Here is a 13,533-nt window from a genome sequence, read left to right on the forward strand (position 1 = left end):
AAATATTCTTGCAAAACTCACTTTTATTTTGTTGTCTTTTAATTTTTGATGTTTAATATGAAAACAAAAATAAAATCATTACAAAATCATAAATCTTTTTCAAATAATATGTCTGTTATGTTTTTTCTTATTGAAAACTTAGGGCCGGTGTCATAATCAAATTAAAGTTAATGTTGATTTAGAATGTGTAATTTTGGTCAACAAGTCTGTAGTAATCAGCACATTCTAAACAATGCTGCTCTAAATTCGATTATGCAACTGGCCCTTATTCTATTTTAAATTAAAGTATATTTTTTCAATTCAATAAAAATATTTTTAAATATTTCTTAAATAACATGCATATCGTATCAATCTCAAATGTTAACTAATATTATAAAGATCTGCTACTTTTTCTCTTTGTTTGCGTAATAAAAATTTGTATGTTGTGTCATTGTCTAACAAAAACCACAAATTAGGCTAAATTTTAATCAATTACATAACTTTTTTTAAGTTTACGAAACTGTAAAATAAAATCATATAATGCCTTTAACAAAAAGCATAATTTAAAAATTATTCTCGGAAAACTGAAGTGTTTTATTTTGGATTTCAATTTTTAAAATTAAAATTAAAATTAAAATATAAAATAATAATAATTTTTTTAAATATTTACTTGTGGGGGAATATTAAAAAAAAATGAAAATCTCTATGCTGCATCATTGTCTTACAATAGTTGTTTTGAGATTGAAAACGAACCAAAAATCATATATTAAGTAAAATTTTAAATTGTTTTGTTTTTTAATTTATATCCAGAAATATGAAATAACAAAAAAATTATTTGTACATATTTTAACTGATAAAAATTAGTATTTTTTGGTACAGTAGATTTATGAAAAAATATTCTTGTAAAACTTACTTTTATTTTATTGTATTTTAATATTTGATGTTTAATATGAAAAAAAAAGTAAAATCATTACGAAATCATAAATCTGTTTCAAATAATATGTCTGTTATGTTTTTTCTTTGTTTGTCTAAGAAAAATTTGTATAGTGTGTCATTGTCTAACACCACTTGCAAAAAACGAAAAGTGTATCAAATAATTTGAAAAGAGGGAAATTGTCGATAAAACTATGACGCATTTAATTGATGAAACTAATTTTTGTTTACGTAAGCATAAAAAGTGCATCAGTAATGTGTTTGTTTTAACCTTTAAAGGGTCTCATTCAAAGATAATTGCATTTTACGAGCTACATTAACTCGGCATTAACAATTCACTTGCATATTTTATGTGTAATTGCAATTCTACGAACCGATAAGAAAGTAACTGAATTAATTTTCGTAATTATTGTATTGCATATTTAATTGATTTCAAGTCACTTACCTCTTGTTGTACCAGCTCGAGATTTTTTTTTAGTGAAAAAATAAAAGAAAATTTTAGATTGAAAATTATATTCACTGTCAACGTGTTCACAAAAGCTCTTATAGAATAATTTACAGATATAGTTACAATAAAATTTACAAAGGATTACAGCTTCTTTGGCGGAAAGAGAAACATGATAAAAACGTTTAAATTCGCACCTCAGCTCCTATAAAGTGACCACAAAGCGTTTCTGATATGTGAAAACACTGACACGTTTCTCATTCACCTTGCCGACACTTAAACATGTAAAATATTTAAATATTTATATTATATACAATAAATCCATTAGCAAAACGATAACTAAAGCGTCCATTCACATTATATACAATTGGGAAACAAGTCCTTATCACATGGGGGCCTCACGCTAGCGATGATAGCCTGGATAGAGTAGCGTAGGGCCCCACCGGCCTCAAACCAAACCGGGGGGCTTCACATCGAGTCCCGTCACCATATCGAGCCCCATTTGGGCCGTCGGTGGCGGCGTTTGGTTCATAGATGCAGGGGAATTCACATTATTTGTGATATCACTTTGACTATTCTCCTCGGAATCGCTGCAAGAATCCGAACTTCCCTTCTTCCCATTACCATTATGGGTCTTGACGTGTTTGGCCAAATGGTCCGAACGCATAAATCGCTTATTGCAAATGGGACAAGCGAAGCGTTTTTCACCCGTATGGGTCCTCAAGTGTCTTTGTAATTCATCAGAACGGGTGAATCGTTTACCACAAAACAACCAATTGCAAACGAAAGGTCTTTCACCCGTATGCCACCTCAAATGGGCTTTTAAATGGGACGTTTTTCCGTAAACTTTACCACAGCCGGGAATGTGACAACTGTGGATGTTTTTCTTTCGCAAATGGACACCTGCAGGTCCCAAACGTTCGGCTTCTTGGCAATTGGGACAATCGCAGGTGGCTCGACCCGTGTAACGTCTTTGTGACCTCGGACTGGGCACTTGTGGGGGCAGTCCTCCAGCCCCAGCTGTTGGAGATGGTGCCGACCCAGTGGCATGTAATCCGAACGAGGCCCCAACTGATTGCGCCCCAGGAAGCATACTTTTGTACGTATCCTGGAGGAGGTGTTGTCCTGAAGACAACAGATGGTTGGAAGCGGCCAAGGAGTGTGTCAAACTCGAATAATCCGTGGAGTAGTTGGCCATTTGGTGCATCCCTCCACTCATATCCAGCCAACTCCCCGTCGAATGCACATCCCACCAGGCATTCGACGCGACCGAATCGCTCTTGATCGTCCCATGATGGGTGGCCCCCGACATGGTATTGAAAGGCCACGACTCGTACGGATGTCGCGAGTAAACCGAACCCAGATGATGGGTCGCCGCACCTTCGACTTTGCCCAGAAGCGAAGTCTGATGGTGGTGGACGTGGGAATTGTCAGTGGGAGGTTGGGATGTAGCACCGGGAAAGTACAAATCGCTGCCGTAGGATGCCGTCGTCGGGACGCTGGAACACGACGTCATCACCGATCGACTCGAATAGGTGGGGTTGGAGGAGGTGGAGGAGGTGCGTTGAGTTGGGAGTGAACTGGGTGTTGAAGAGGGCGATGGGGCACCTTGTGGACTCTTTTTCCACGGATGGAAGCCCTTTCCGACGGCGGCGTCCGCTAAAGGAGGCGGCGATTTGTTGGAGAGTTTGTTGCATTGGGCGGCGAGCATCGCCAGAGGGGTGCCACGGAGGCTGGGGTGCTCCTGAAAGGAAAAAAAATGTCAATTGAAAGCTTTATATTATTACAATATAGTAAAAATTTATTTAGTTTCTCGATGGAAAAATGTCTACAATAAACGAAAATGGAGCACTTTGAAGACAATTTCTTTCTTATTTTGACTTATTTCGATACAAATATCGCAATTTTACATTATTTTTCTTTGTGTGATTAAAATATCTCCAATTTTTTAATTTTTTTAGTGTAAAAAAAATTAATTTTTAGGAAATAACACACTTGAAGAAAAAAATTTATTGTCTTATTTTGGCCCAATTTTGTCACGAAAAAAACACAAGTTTAAATGTACTTGGAAAATAAGAAAAAATATAATGTAATAGACTGGAAAGAATAAATTTAAAGCAATTCTGGACTTTTTATAATATTTCAGAATCTTATTTTGGACCAAAATCTCAAAAAATTAGTGAAACAGTATAAAAAAAAATATTGTTTTCTTAAAAATTATGTAATATGTGGAGAATAATAAGGCAATTTAATAATCAAAAACAAAAGGGAATTGGAAAAAAGAAAATAAATTCTAATAATACAGGATTTTTTCCATTTTTATTGTTTTTTTATTGTTACCCTAACAGAAAGTACCTAAGCTTTTTCACCTTAATTTCAGAAGTCAAGGAGAAATATTCGTTTTTTTAATTAATGATACAAAAAAATATTTTAAAACAAATCACACTATATTTTTGGCATTATTTAAGCATTTCTCAAGTTCTTTATTTATCAATCATTTTGCCAAACTTTCTCAAAGTAAGACAAAAAATCACCAAATTAGTTAAGAAAATAAACTTATTTATTATTTATTTGTTTACGAGATGTCACCCAATAGAGTCAAAAAATCACTAAATTGAGTCAATAAGCATCTTATTTTGGTCATTTTCGAATTGTTTTAGTACGATTTTTAGCCAGAAATGGAACCATTTTGCAAAATTTAGTTAATAACAAAACGAAAATTTACCAAATTAAGTCCAAAATTGTGTTATTTTTGCATTTTTAGAGTGAATAAGCACGTTTTCGAAATAAATTCGCAATTTTTTTGAAAAATTTTGTCAAAACTGTAAAATCTTGTCAAAATATGATGCATGAAAATTACAAAAATATTTTGTTTGTTTTTTTCAATTTAGATCATTTTAAGTAAATTTTTAACAAAAAATGAGCCGAAAAACAAAAAATTTGTTTCTTTTTCAAATCTTTAAGCACGTTTTTGAACTACTCAATTTTTGCAAGATTTTGCTAAAACAAACCAACAAAAACACAAAATTAAGTCATTATTTCTGTATTTTTCAAGTTTTTCAGGTAAAAACGTAAAGATTTTGCAAAAAATTGCAGAATTAGAACAAAAATAGTAGATTTTTGCTTTTTTCATGCATGTAAGTATGTTTTAAACGTAAACTTTTGGCAGTATTGGAAAAATTTAATCTTGTAAAATATATACAGGGTGTTCCATTTTTATTGTTACAAATTTAACCAGGTGATAGAATATTCAATTTTAATATCGAAAAATTTTATATAAGGGAGCTACATCTCCTGAAAGGGGTGCAACTTTTAATGGAGATTTTCCAATATTTCAGAAACCATCGTGGATAAAATTACAAAATTTGGTACAACTGATAACCTTTATACATCCAAACAAATTCAAAGATAAAATGTCGAAATTTTTATTCAAATTTTTATTAAACGAGGGGGTTTAGGGTAAAAAGTTCCCTAACTATTTTGGCGGGTGGTTTTAGCCACTTTCAGCCACAAAATTCTAAATTTCATAGTTTTTCACAAAAAAGAGGTCTCTTGCGTTTTTTCGATACAACTTACAGTTTTCGAGTAAAATCAGTTTACAATTTGTCTTACAGACCATAAAGAGGAAAAAAATTAAAAATTAAATTTGTTTCAGACACTCGTAATTAAAAATTTCGACAACTGATCTTTGAATTCTTTCAGGGGTTTTAAAAGTAATCAGCTGTATGTTTTTGTACAAGCTCGTTAATAATGTCATTAACTGTTCTTTCTTGCTCTCGTGTTTGTGTTTTAATGTCCAACGTGTAAACAGTAAAATTTCGGTATGTTTCAATAATCCTTTTTCGCATTCAAGGCAACATATGCATTCTTTTCTGTTGTTAATGTGCTCAAATTATAATTTGTTACACAAACATGTTGATGTATTTAATATGTCTTTAAATGTTTTTGTTAATAAAATTAAGACTATATTARATAGACCGCCTGAATAATGCTAGAAATTTTGCTCTTTTGTATTGTTTGTTTTTTTTTTTTGTAGGTAGTGATATGTATTTTATGTCCTTTTCTTCTTATTTTGATCCTGTAATTGGAATGTACAGGGTGCTGCACTTTGGATGTCCGAATAAGGAATCTCCGAAACTAAGAGGTTTAGCTAAAAACGAGTAATACATTCTGGGGCTCATTTTTTGAGAAAATAATATTGGTTAAAACCGCATCCCCGCTACCGTCTTTTGTTTTCGACTTATAGACAAAAATTGACATTTTAGCGAAATCTAAAAAATTCATATCTTCGTTATTATAGAAGACACAGATTTGAAATAAAGACATTATAGAGGCACTTTTTTACGTAGAATTTAATAATGTAGTTAACAATTTTTTTCAGTTGTTTGTTTAGCCGTAATAAAATAAACTTGTATTTTTTTAAATGGGAATCATAGATGGCTATGTCATTTTTAAAAAGATTGTTTCTTTTCTTATCTAAAAAATATATATTTGTAACAAATTATTATAATACATTTTTAGCAAAAAATTATCTTTGATTTGTGTTCGCAGTTGGCCATGAAAAAATGTTGCATCTTCAACTAAAAAGATTTAAACTATATTATTCAACCAATGTCAGTAATGAAAGAGTTTTCTAAGTACTAAGTAATGAAAAAAATGCAAAATAAATCGTAAATCAACTTATTGGCGACTAATAACATTTCTTTGTTTTTAAACAAGCTAACATTACCATTGCAACTTCTAGTGATACATAGAGTGTTGCAAAAAAAAAACGCTTTAATTCTTCAATAAAATATATTTTATATGACACAAAAATGACGATATGGCTACTCAAATACCCAAATTCCGTCTATGTGAAACGTTATCCTACTACCATTAGATCATCAAAAAAATGTTTTTTGTAATTGTGTTGACTGTTGACACATTTGTTTTTCCTATTTTTTGATTTTTTAAAAATATGTAATAATTTTGTTCTGAGGCACTCTTATATTTGATCAATAGTTCTACGGTATCGTATTTTTTAAATTTTTATCTACTTTTTTTCATCTATTTTACAGTTCACAAAACTCTTATTGATTATTATTTACACATTTGGAGTGAAATAGTTTTTCCATGGCCAACTATTATCAAACAAAATATGTATTTAATTTTCTAAGTATAATTATAAAAAATATATTTTTTAGATCAGAAAAAAATAAGCTTTTCAAAATTGTCATAACCGCCTATGATTTCCATTTAAAAAAATACAAGTTTATCTTATTACGGCTAAACCAATAACTGAAAAAAATTGTTAACTACATTATTAAATTCCTCGTAAAAAAGTGCCTGTATAATGTCTTTATTTCAAATCCGTATCTTCTATAATAACGAAGACATATTTTTTTTTAGATTTCGTCAAAATGTCAACTTTTGTCTGTAAGTCGAACACAAAAGACGATAGCGGGATGCGGTTTTAAACAATATTATTTTCTCAAAAAAATGAGAATGTATTACTCGTTTTTAGCTAAACCTCTTACTTTCGGAGATTCCCTATTCGGACATCCAAAATGCAGCACCCTGTACATTCTGTTGGATCAATAAATTATTATTATTATTTTTATTGACACGGGGGCGCGCGGCAACGCCGCGAGCCCCATTGACACGTAATTTGATCGCGGTGGTCAGTTGTCCCCAATTACCCTCGTGTAACTCAATCTCTTTGGTTTCTAATTAGGCATCATATGCCTTAATTGTCCTCGTGTGACGTAAGAGAGTCGGAGCCCCCGCGCGAAATGGGGGTCTCAAACACGGCCGCTTTAATCAACAGTATAATGAAAAGTTGGCGCCTGGTCGTCGCTAGCAAGACACGCACAGCTACACAAAAAGAATTAAAAAGCCAGCAAGCACAAGAGTGGCCGTCATTATTTACCACGGGAGAGAAGAGAGAAGTTTCTCTCTTCAACGGGGCCCTCACACATCACTAATGGTCGGAACGAATGCCCATTTTCATTCTTCACCGACACGTTCGCGACTATAGCCGTGAAGTTGGCCTCCATGGGGCCGGGCGCCACGGGAAGTCGCTCTTTACTCTTTCCGGATCGAAAAACTACGTTTTTTTTAATTGATTTAGAGATGTGGCTTCTTTGTTACGCCCGTGACAAGACAATCGGATTTTTCCAATCGCCAACGCCGCCAGCAACTTTATTAGTCTCTCTCTCAGACGTAATAACAACGTTGTTGATGATTGCTTGTCGAGATGTGGCGGCTACTCGAAGAAATAAACACTCACAAAACGTATAATAAATTTATTTAAAAAATTAATGTTTGCCATTATGTTCAGTGTGTATTTGACAGATATAGGGGTCATTTATATCGATGAAATAGCATATATCGACAAGTTTTTCCACACGCTATCATTACCTTAGCCGAGTTGGTAATCGTAGGTAGTGGTTAGAAGACATGATGTATGTCTTCCGCGACTTTACACAATTTATTAATTAATTGGTGAAATATTTTCGGGTTGATTCATGGGAATATACGAAAAAACAAGCTTTTGTGTGTTTTTGTCGTCGAAATTTGTAAATTAACGCTACAAATTGTGGAGGAAATGTCACAAAATACTTGTGTAAATCCTACCGACTGCACCAATTAATTAGGTCTACTACTTTCTTATTATAAAACGTTCTTTATCTAATTTCTTTAATGACATAAATTTATCATTTATTAATTTCCGCTTAAAAAGTTTATCACAAATCGGGTAAACTCTAATAAAAAAATATTTGGTGGAGTCAATAATTAATTTTTATTATTGTTAAGAAAAGTCCACTGTCAAATTTCTAGAATTAAATTTTAATTTAATCTTTCAAAACGTAAGAAATGTCAGGCGAATCCTACTGACTGCACCAATTAATTAGATCTAGTGCTTTTTGAACAATTTTTTTATTGGACTTTTTATTAATATTTCATTGATATTATTATTATAAAACATCCTTTATTGGTACAAATTCTTATCATTTATTATTTTTCAACCAAAAAAGGTTGTTTTTCAAAAATCGAGTAAACTCTATACAAAAAATATTTGGTGAAGTCAATAATTAATTTCTGGTCTGGGATTATGTATTTATTTCCAAAAAGGTCGATTGCTGGAGTTTTCAAAATTTCTTGAAATTGCAAATTACCCTTTAGAACGTACAAATAATGTAGAAAATGTTATAAAATATTTTATTCTTCGACACTGTCAAAATTTACGGTTTTTCTCCCGTGTAAGGAAGTTTTGACAACTGTTTGGCATTTCTCAATACAAAACGTCAGATTATTTTTAACAGATTTAAAGCAAGTTTAAGCCTTGTTGACTCTAATTCAAAGAATAAAATGTTGTATTCCACTCGTTTGAGTGTAAATCGGACGCTTTATTTCACCTCGTGGATAATGTTTATTCCACTCGGTCAAATAAAGAGTCCGATTTACACTCAAACTCGTCGAATAAATAATTATTTACAAATCCCACAAACTTTACTTTCTTATTAAAAACGTTCTTTATCTAATTTTTTCATTGCCATTAATTTTTATTAGTTATTAATTTCCGGCCAAAAAGAGTTAAATTTATCACAAATCCAAAAAGCTCTAATAAAAAAAAATTGTGAAATCGTGAAATACTAAACCCGAAAATTAATTTCTGGTTTAGTATTATTTCCATTATCGTTAAAAAAGTCCCCTGTCGAATTTCTAGAATTTTCATGAAATTGCAAATTAATCCTTTAAAACGTACAAATCGTGTAAGAATTTCAGACGAATCCTGCTAACTGCACCAATTAATTAGATCTACTACTTTTTTCATAATTTTTTAATAGACTTTTTATTAGTATGTCATGATAGTATTAGATCTCATAATTTATTATTATAAAACATTCTTGCTACAAATTTTCATGATCTATTATTTTTCGACCAAAAAAAGTTAAATTTTTCAAAAAATTCTAATTCACAAAATATTTGATGGAGTCAATACTTAATTTCTGGTTTGGTATGATGTGTTTCCATTTTCGTTAAAAAAAAAGATCCACTGCCAAATTGCTGGAGTCTTAAAACTTTCTTGAAATTGCAAATTAACTATTAATTCTGGCCTGGTATTATTTCTATTATCGTAAAAAAATCCACTGTTGGATTTTTGGAAAATTTTCATGAAATTGTAAATTAAATGTAAATTGTGCAAAAAATGTGACGCGAATCCTACTAACTGCACCAATTAATTAGATCCACGACTTTTTTGATCAAATTTTTTATAATAATATGATATACTATTTCATATTATAAAACATCTTTTAATGCTACAAATTTTCATCATTTATTATTTTCCGACCAAAAAAGTCAAGTTTTTCAAAAATAGATACAAAAAATATTTGGTGTAGTCGATAATTATTTTCTGGTCTGGTATTAATTCCATTTTAGTTAAAAAAAAGGTCCACTATATGATTTCTCGAGTTAAATTTTCTTGAAATTGCAAATTAATCCTTTAAAACGTACAAATTGTGCAAAAAATGTCAGGCTAGTCCTACTAACTGCACCAATTCAATTCAATTTTTTATAGACATTTTAATAATATTCCGTACAGTTTTATGATATTATCCGAATTCATATAGAACATTTTTTTTTCAAAAATCAACAATTAATTTCTGGTCCACGCATAATAAATGCATTGTTGTTTGGTTTTACGAAAATAATGTAAACAAATTAGTTGTAGTAACAATGGCATCGAAATGGCTTTTTAATAATGAGCTCGTTGCTGTAATAAAACCACCAGCAAATCCATTGAAATCGTAATGGAGAATTGATTGGTGTACGAAGTCGACGGCCGGTGGCTAACAAGACAGCTGGCGAGGGCGGAATCCAATTCACGCGTTGCATATGGTGGTGGTGGTGGTTTTCTCCTAAAGCCGCGTTTAGGTTTTAATCACGATTAATATAAATTTCATGTAACATATTTATTGCATATGTGTTACGCCCCAACTGTGCTTAATGTAATTTCCAAGTAACAAACTCGCAAACGAATGTTGTTTATGTTGGCTTGAAACGACGTCAAAATATTTCACTATTTGACACAAGCGACTGATTTATTCATGAATTAGAGGCTAGAGAATGGGAAAAATCGTAACGAATTGCAGCCTTGGTGCGGGTTATAAACCACGACGAAGAATATCAATTAAAATTGAGAATAAATATTTTCAGACGACTAATATGAAGACATTTATAACAGGAGGAAGTAGAGACAAAATGAAACATAAAATATACATCCGTCCATACAGGCGTGAAAAGCGATATATCTTGTTTTAAAGACCTGGCAGCAAGCCTAATTCGTTGACAGAAATGAATTCTTTCATTGAAACTGAGGTTGTAGTAAAAATTACACTGTAAGAAAATCTAAAGAGTAACCACAAAATTATTTTACAAGCAAACATCAAAACCCAGCAATATAATTCTACCGGAAAATGAAGAATCTGACAATGGTATTGACTTCTAAAATGAAGGAACTTCGTTAGAATAATAAGTATTGTTTTTTTAGTTAATATGTTAATTTTGTGTACTTTATGTCATAACGAAATAGACATTGTTGCTTTAATCAAACACTTAAGAACAAGGAAACAAATTAAGATCCAAATACGTTATTTCACAAAGAACCCTATGAGTTTCATCAAAGTTACAGCAGCAATGTTAATTTAGTTACCAAAATTTTAAGTTTTGTTAAACCGTTCATGATGTTACTTTAAATTTTTTTTCATAATACAGTTTTTTAGTTACATTTGTCTATTATTTCAAAACCAACCTCTACCTAAATAAATACAGGCTGGACTATGAAAAACGCCCCAAACCATAACTCCATTATTTTGAAAGTTATGACAATACTTCTTAGAACAAAGTTGAAAATTTTTTGTCATCAATCGTTTAGGATAGATGCTAAATTAATAATGTTTTCTGTTTCACCGGAAATGACATCAACTTTATTTTTTTTAATGGAACACCCTGTATATTTTACCACTTTTGGATTCTTTGCTTAATTGTCTTTTAACAAGTTTTAGTACCTGTTCCTAAAACCAACCGTTCGTGAGATATGAGTCAATTAAAAATTTATTAAAGTAGGCAATAATATTAAGTAATGTTGACAAATATTATTACTTTGCATTTTCTCTTATTATTTTTATACTTTTTGGTGTTTTGGTGATAAAGTGTTAACAGACATGATTCAAGACCACTGGGCGGTTTCCAATAAGAGAAGTTCCAATTCGTCGACCTGAGGAAAATTTGAGGATGTTTGGGGTTTTTAGAAAACCCAAATTAGAACAATTGCGTGCGATAAGCCAACGTTACTTGCAATTTCTTGAATTCATGTTCTCGCATTTTCTTCAATACCTATCTAATTCTGTATCTCTTTGAAATTGGAGATGTTTTAATTTGGGTTTACTAAAAGCCCAAAACATCCTCAAATTTTCTTTAAGTCGCTTAAATTTTCGACGATTTGGAACGTCTCTCATCAGAAATCACCCAGTGTAAAAGCGTAGTGCTCTCCCACAATTTTTTTTTTATTCAAAATATGTCTGTTAACACATTATCATCCATGATTAACATTAAAAAGTATAAAAACAGTAAGAGAAAATACAAAGGAATAATATTTGTCAACATTACTTGATATTATTGTTTTCCACTGCCTACTTCAATAAATACATTATTTGGTGAATATCTCGCGAACGGTTAGTTTTAGGCATATGGTACTAAAACTTATTAAAAGACAATTAAACAAAGAATCCAAAAGTGGTAAAATATACAGGGTGTTCCATTAAAAAAAATAAAGTTGATGTGATTTCCGGTGAAACAGAAAACAGCATTAATTTAGCATCTATCCTAAACGAAAGATGACAAAAAATGTTCAGCTTTGTTCTAAGGAGTATTGTCATAAGTTTAAAAATAATGGAGTTATGGCTTGGGGCGTTTTTCATAATACAGCCTGTATGTGAAGTTTTAACACAATTTTGAGTAACAAAATATAAGAAACCCACTCAAAATTAAATAAATTTTCACTCAAATTTGATTAGGTTACACAAAGTTGGAGTAAAATTCACTCAATAATGTGTGTATTTCACTCAAAAATACGATCATATACTCAAAAAATATGTGTAAAATATTAACACAAAATAGAGTGGACACCGAAATTGAGTTAGATTTAACTCAAAGTTACTCACAGTGTAGGTAAACGTGACTTTATCACCGCCTGGACACCGAAATTGAGTTAGATTTAACTCAAAATTTCTTACAGTGTACGTAAACGTGACTTTATCACCGCCCCCGCCACCGAAATTGTCCACTTATCGACCGCGTTCGAGCATTACGATCCCAACACGTTCCCTTCCGGAGTTTTTATCGTGCCATAATGATGAATGTTTGAATATGGCATCGCGACCATTTGTCATCCATTCCGATTATTTATATTTAGTTGAACAAACAAGGACAGGTCGTTTATTCTCGCATTACACGAGTACTACACGATCCGGTGCTCCACAAAGCCGCCAAAGCCGATTAGCCAGTTGTTGACAGTCAAGAGGACAACAGCGGATTTTTACTACAATACACGGCTTTAATCCCTACTTTACCTGGCGCTGAAACGGAAATATCCACAACCAAGTGACTAGAAAAAATTCTACAGTTGCGAAATTAAATTTTTTGTGCAAATTTTCAGGACCACAAAAATAGCAATTTTGTTTTTTAATTCTTTAGTTTTTCTAGTAGAACTCGAGGTTAAACCATTGAAGTCAACACATCGTAAAACTCCTAATTGTAATATAAGATTTTTTTCACTTAAAACCACTAATGGAACATGCTGACTGAAAAAATTAGTTCTCACAAAAATTTCTTAGCTTCCGGACTAAATGCTGAGAAATGCTACATTTTTAGAACCTGTGAGTATTGAAACATGATTTTAACATTTTTTAAATTTAAACCAAAAATGGAAGTGGAAATTAACTTTTAGAATTCAAAATTTTCACAAATTTTGATCTTAAGCTTTGATAATGTTTACCAATTTATTTTGAGGTCTGAAATTATGAGAAAGTAACAAATACTTGTCTAAATACATTTAGACAATGTCGAAATTCTTTGTGGTAATAAAAATAGAGAACTAAAAATACTGCTTAATGAACATTTCAGTTAAATAG

General features: G+C 31.5%; 1 protein-coding gene across 1 annotated transcript in view; it reads right to left on the bottom strand.

Annotated features, from left to right (window-relative positions):
- Window positions 1-1,408: 1,408 nt before the first annotated feature.
- Window positions 1,409-13,533, bottom strand: part of LOC123012688 (transcription factor Sp9) — a 21,657-nt gene continuing 9,532 nt past the window's right edge. The window contains exon 2 of the mRNA XM_044410766.1: window positions 1,409-3,101. Coding sequence (XP_044266701.1) covers window positions 1,806-3,101 — 1,296 coding nt within the window. The 3' untranslated portion in view covers window positions 1,409-1,805. The remainder of the gene's footprint in view (window positions 3,102-13,533) is intronic.

The sequence above is a fragment of the Tribolium madens genome, unplaced genomic scaffold, assembly GCF_015345945.1.
Source record: "Tribolium madens isolate multiple individuals breed KSU strain unplaced genomic scaffold, Tmad_KSU_1.1 Scaffold_19;HRSCAF=116;Tcas5.2_LG9, whole genome shotgun sequence".
Classification (NCBI taxonomy): domain Eukaryota; kingdom Metazoa; phylum Arthropoda; class Insecta; order Coleoptera; family Tenebrionidae; genus Tribolium; species Tribolium madens.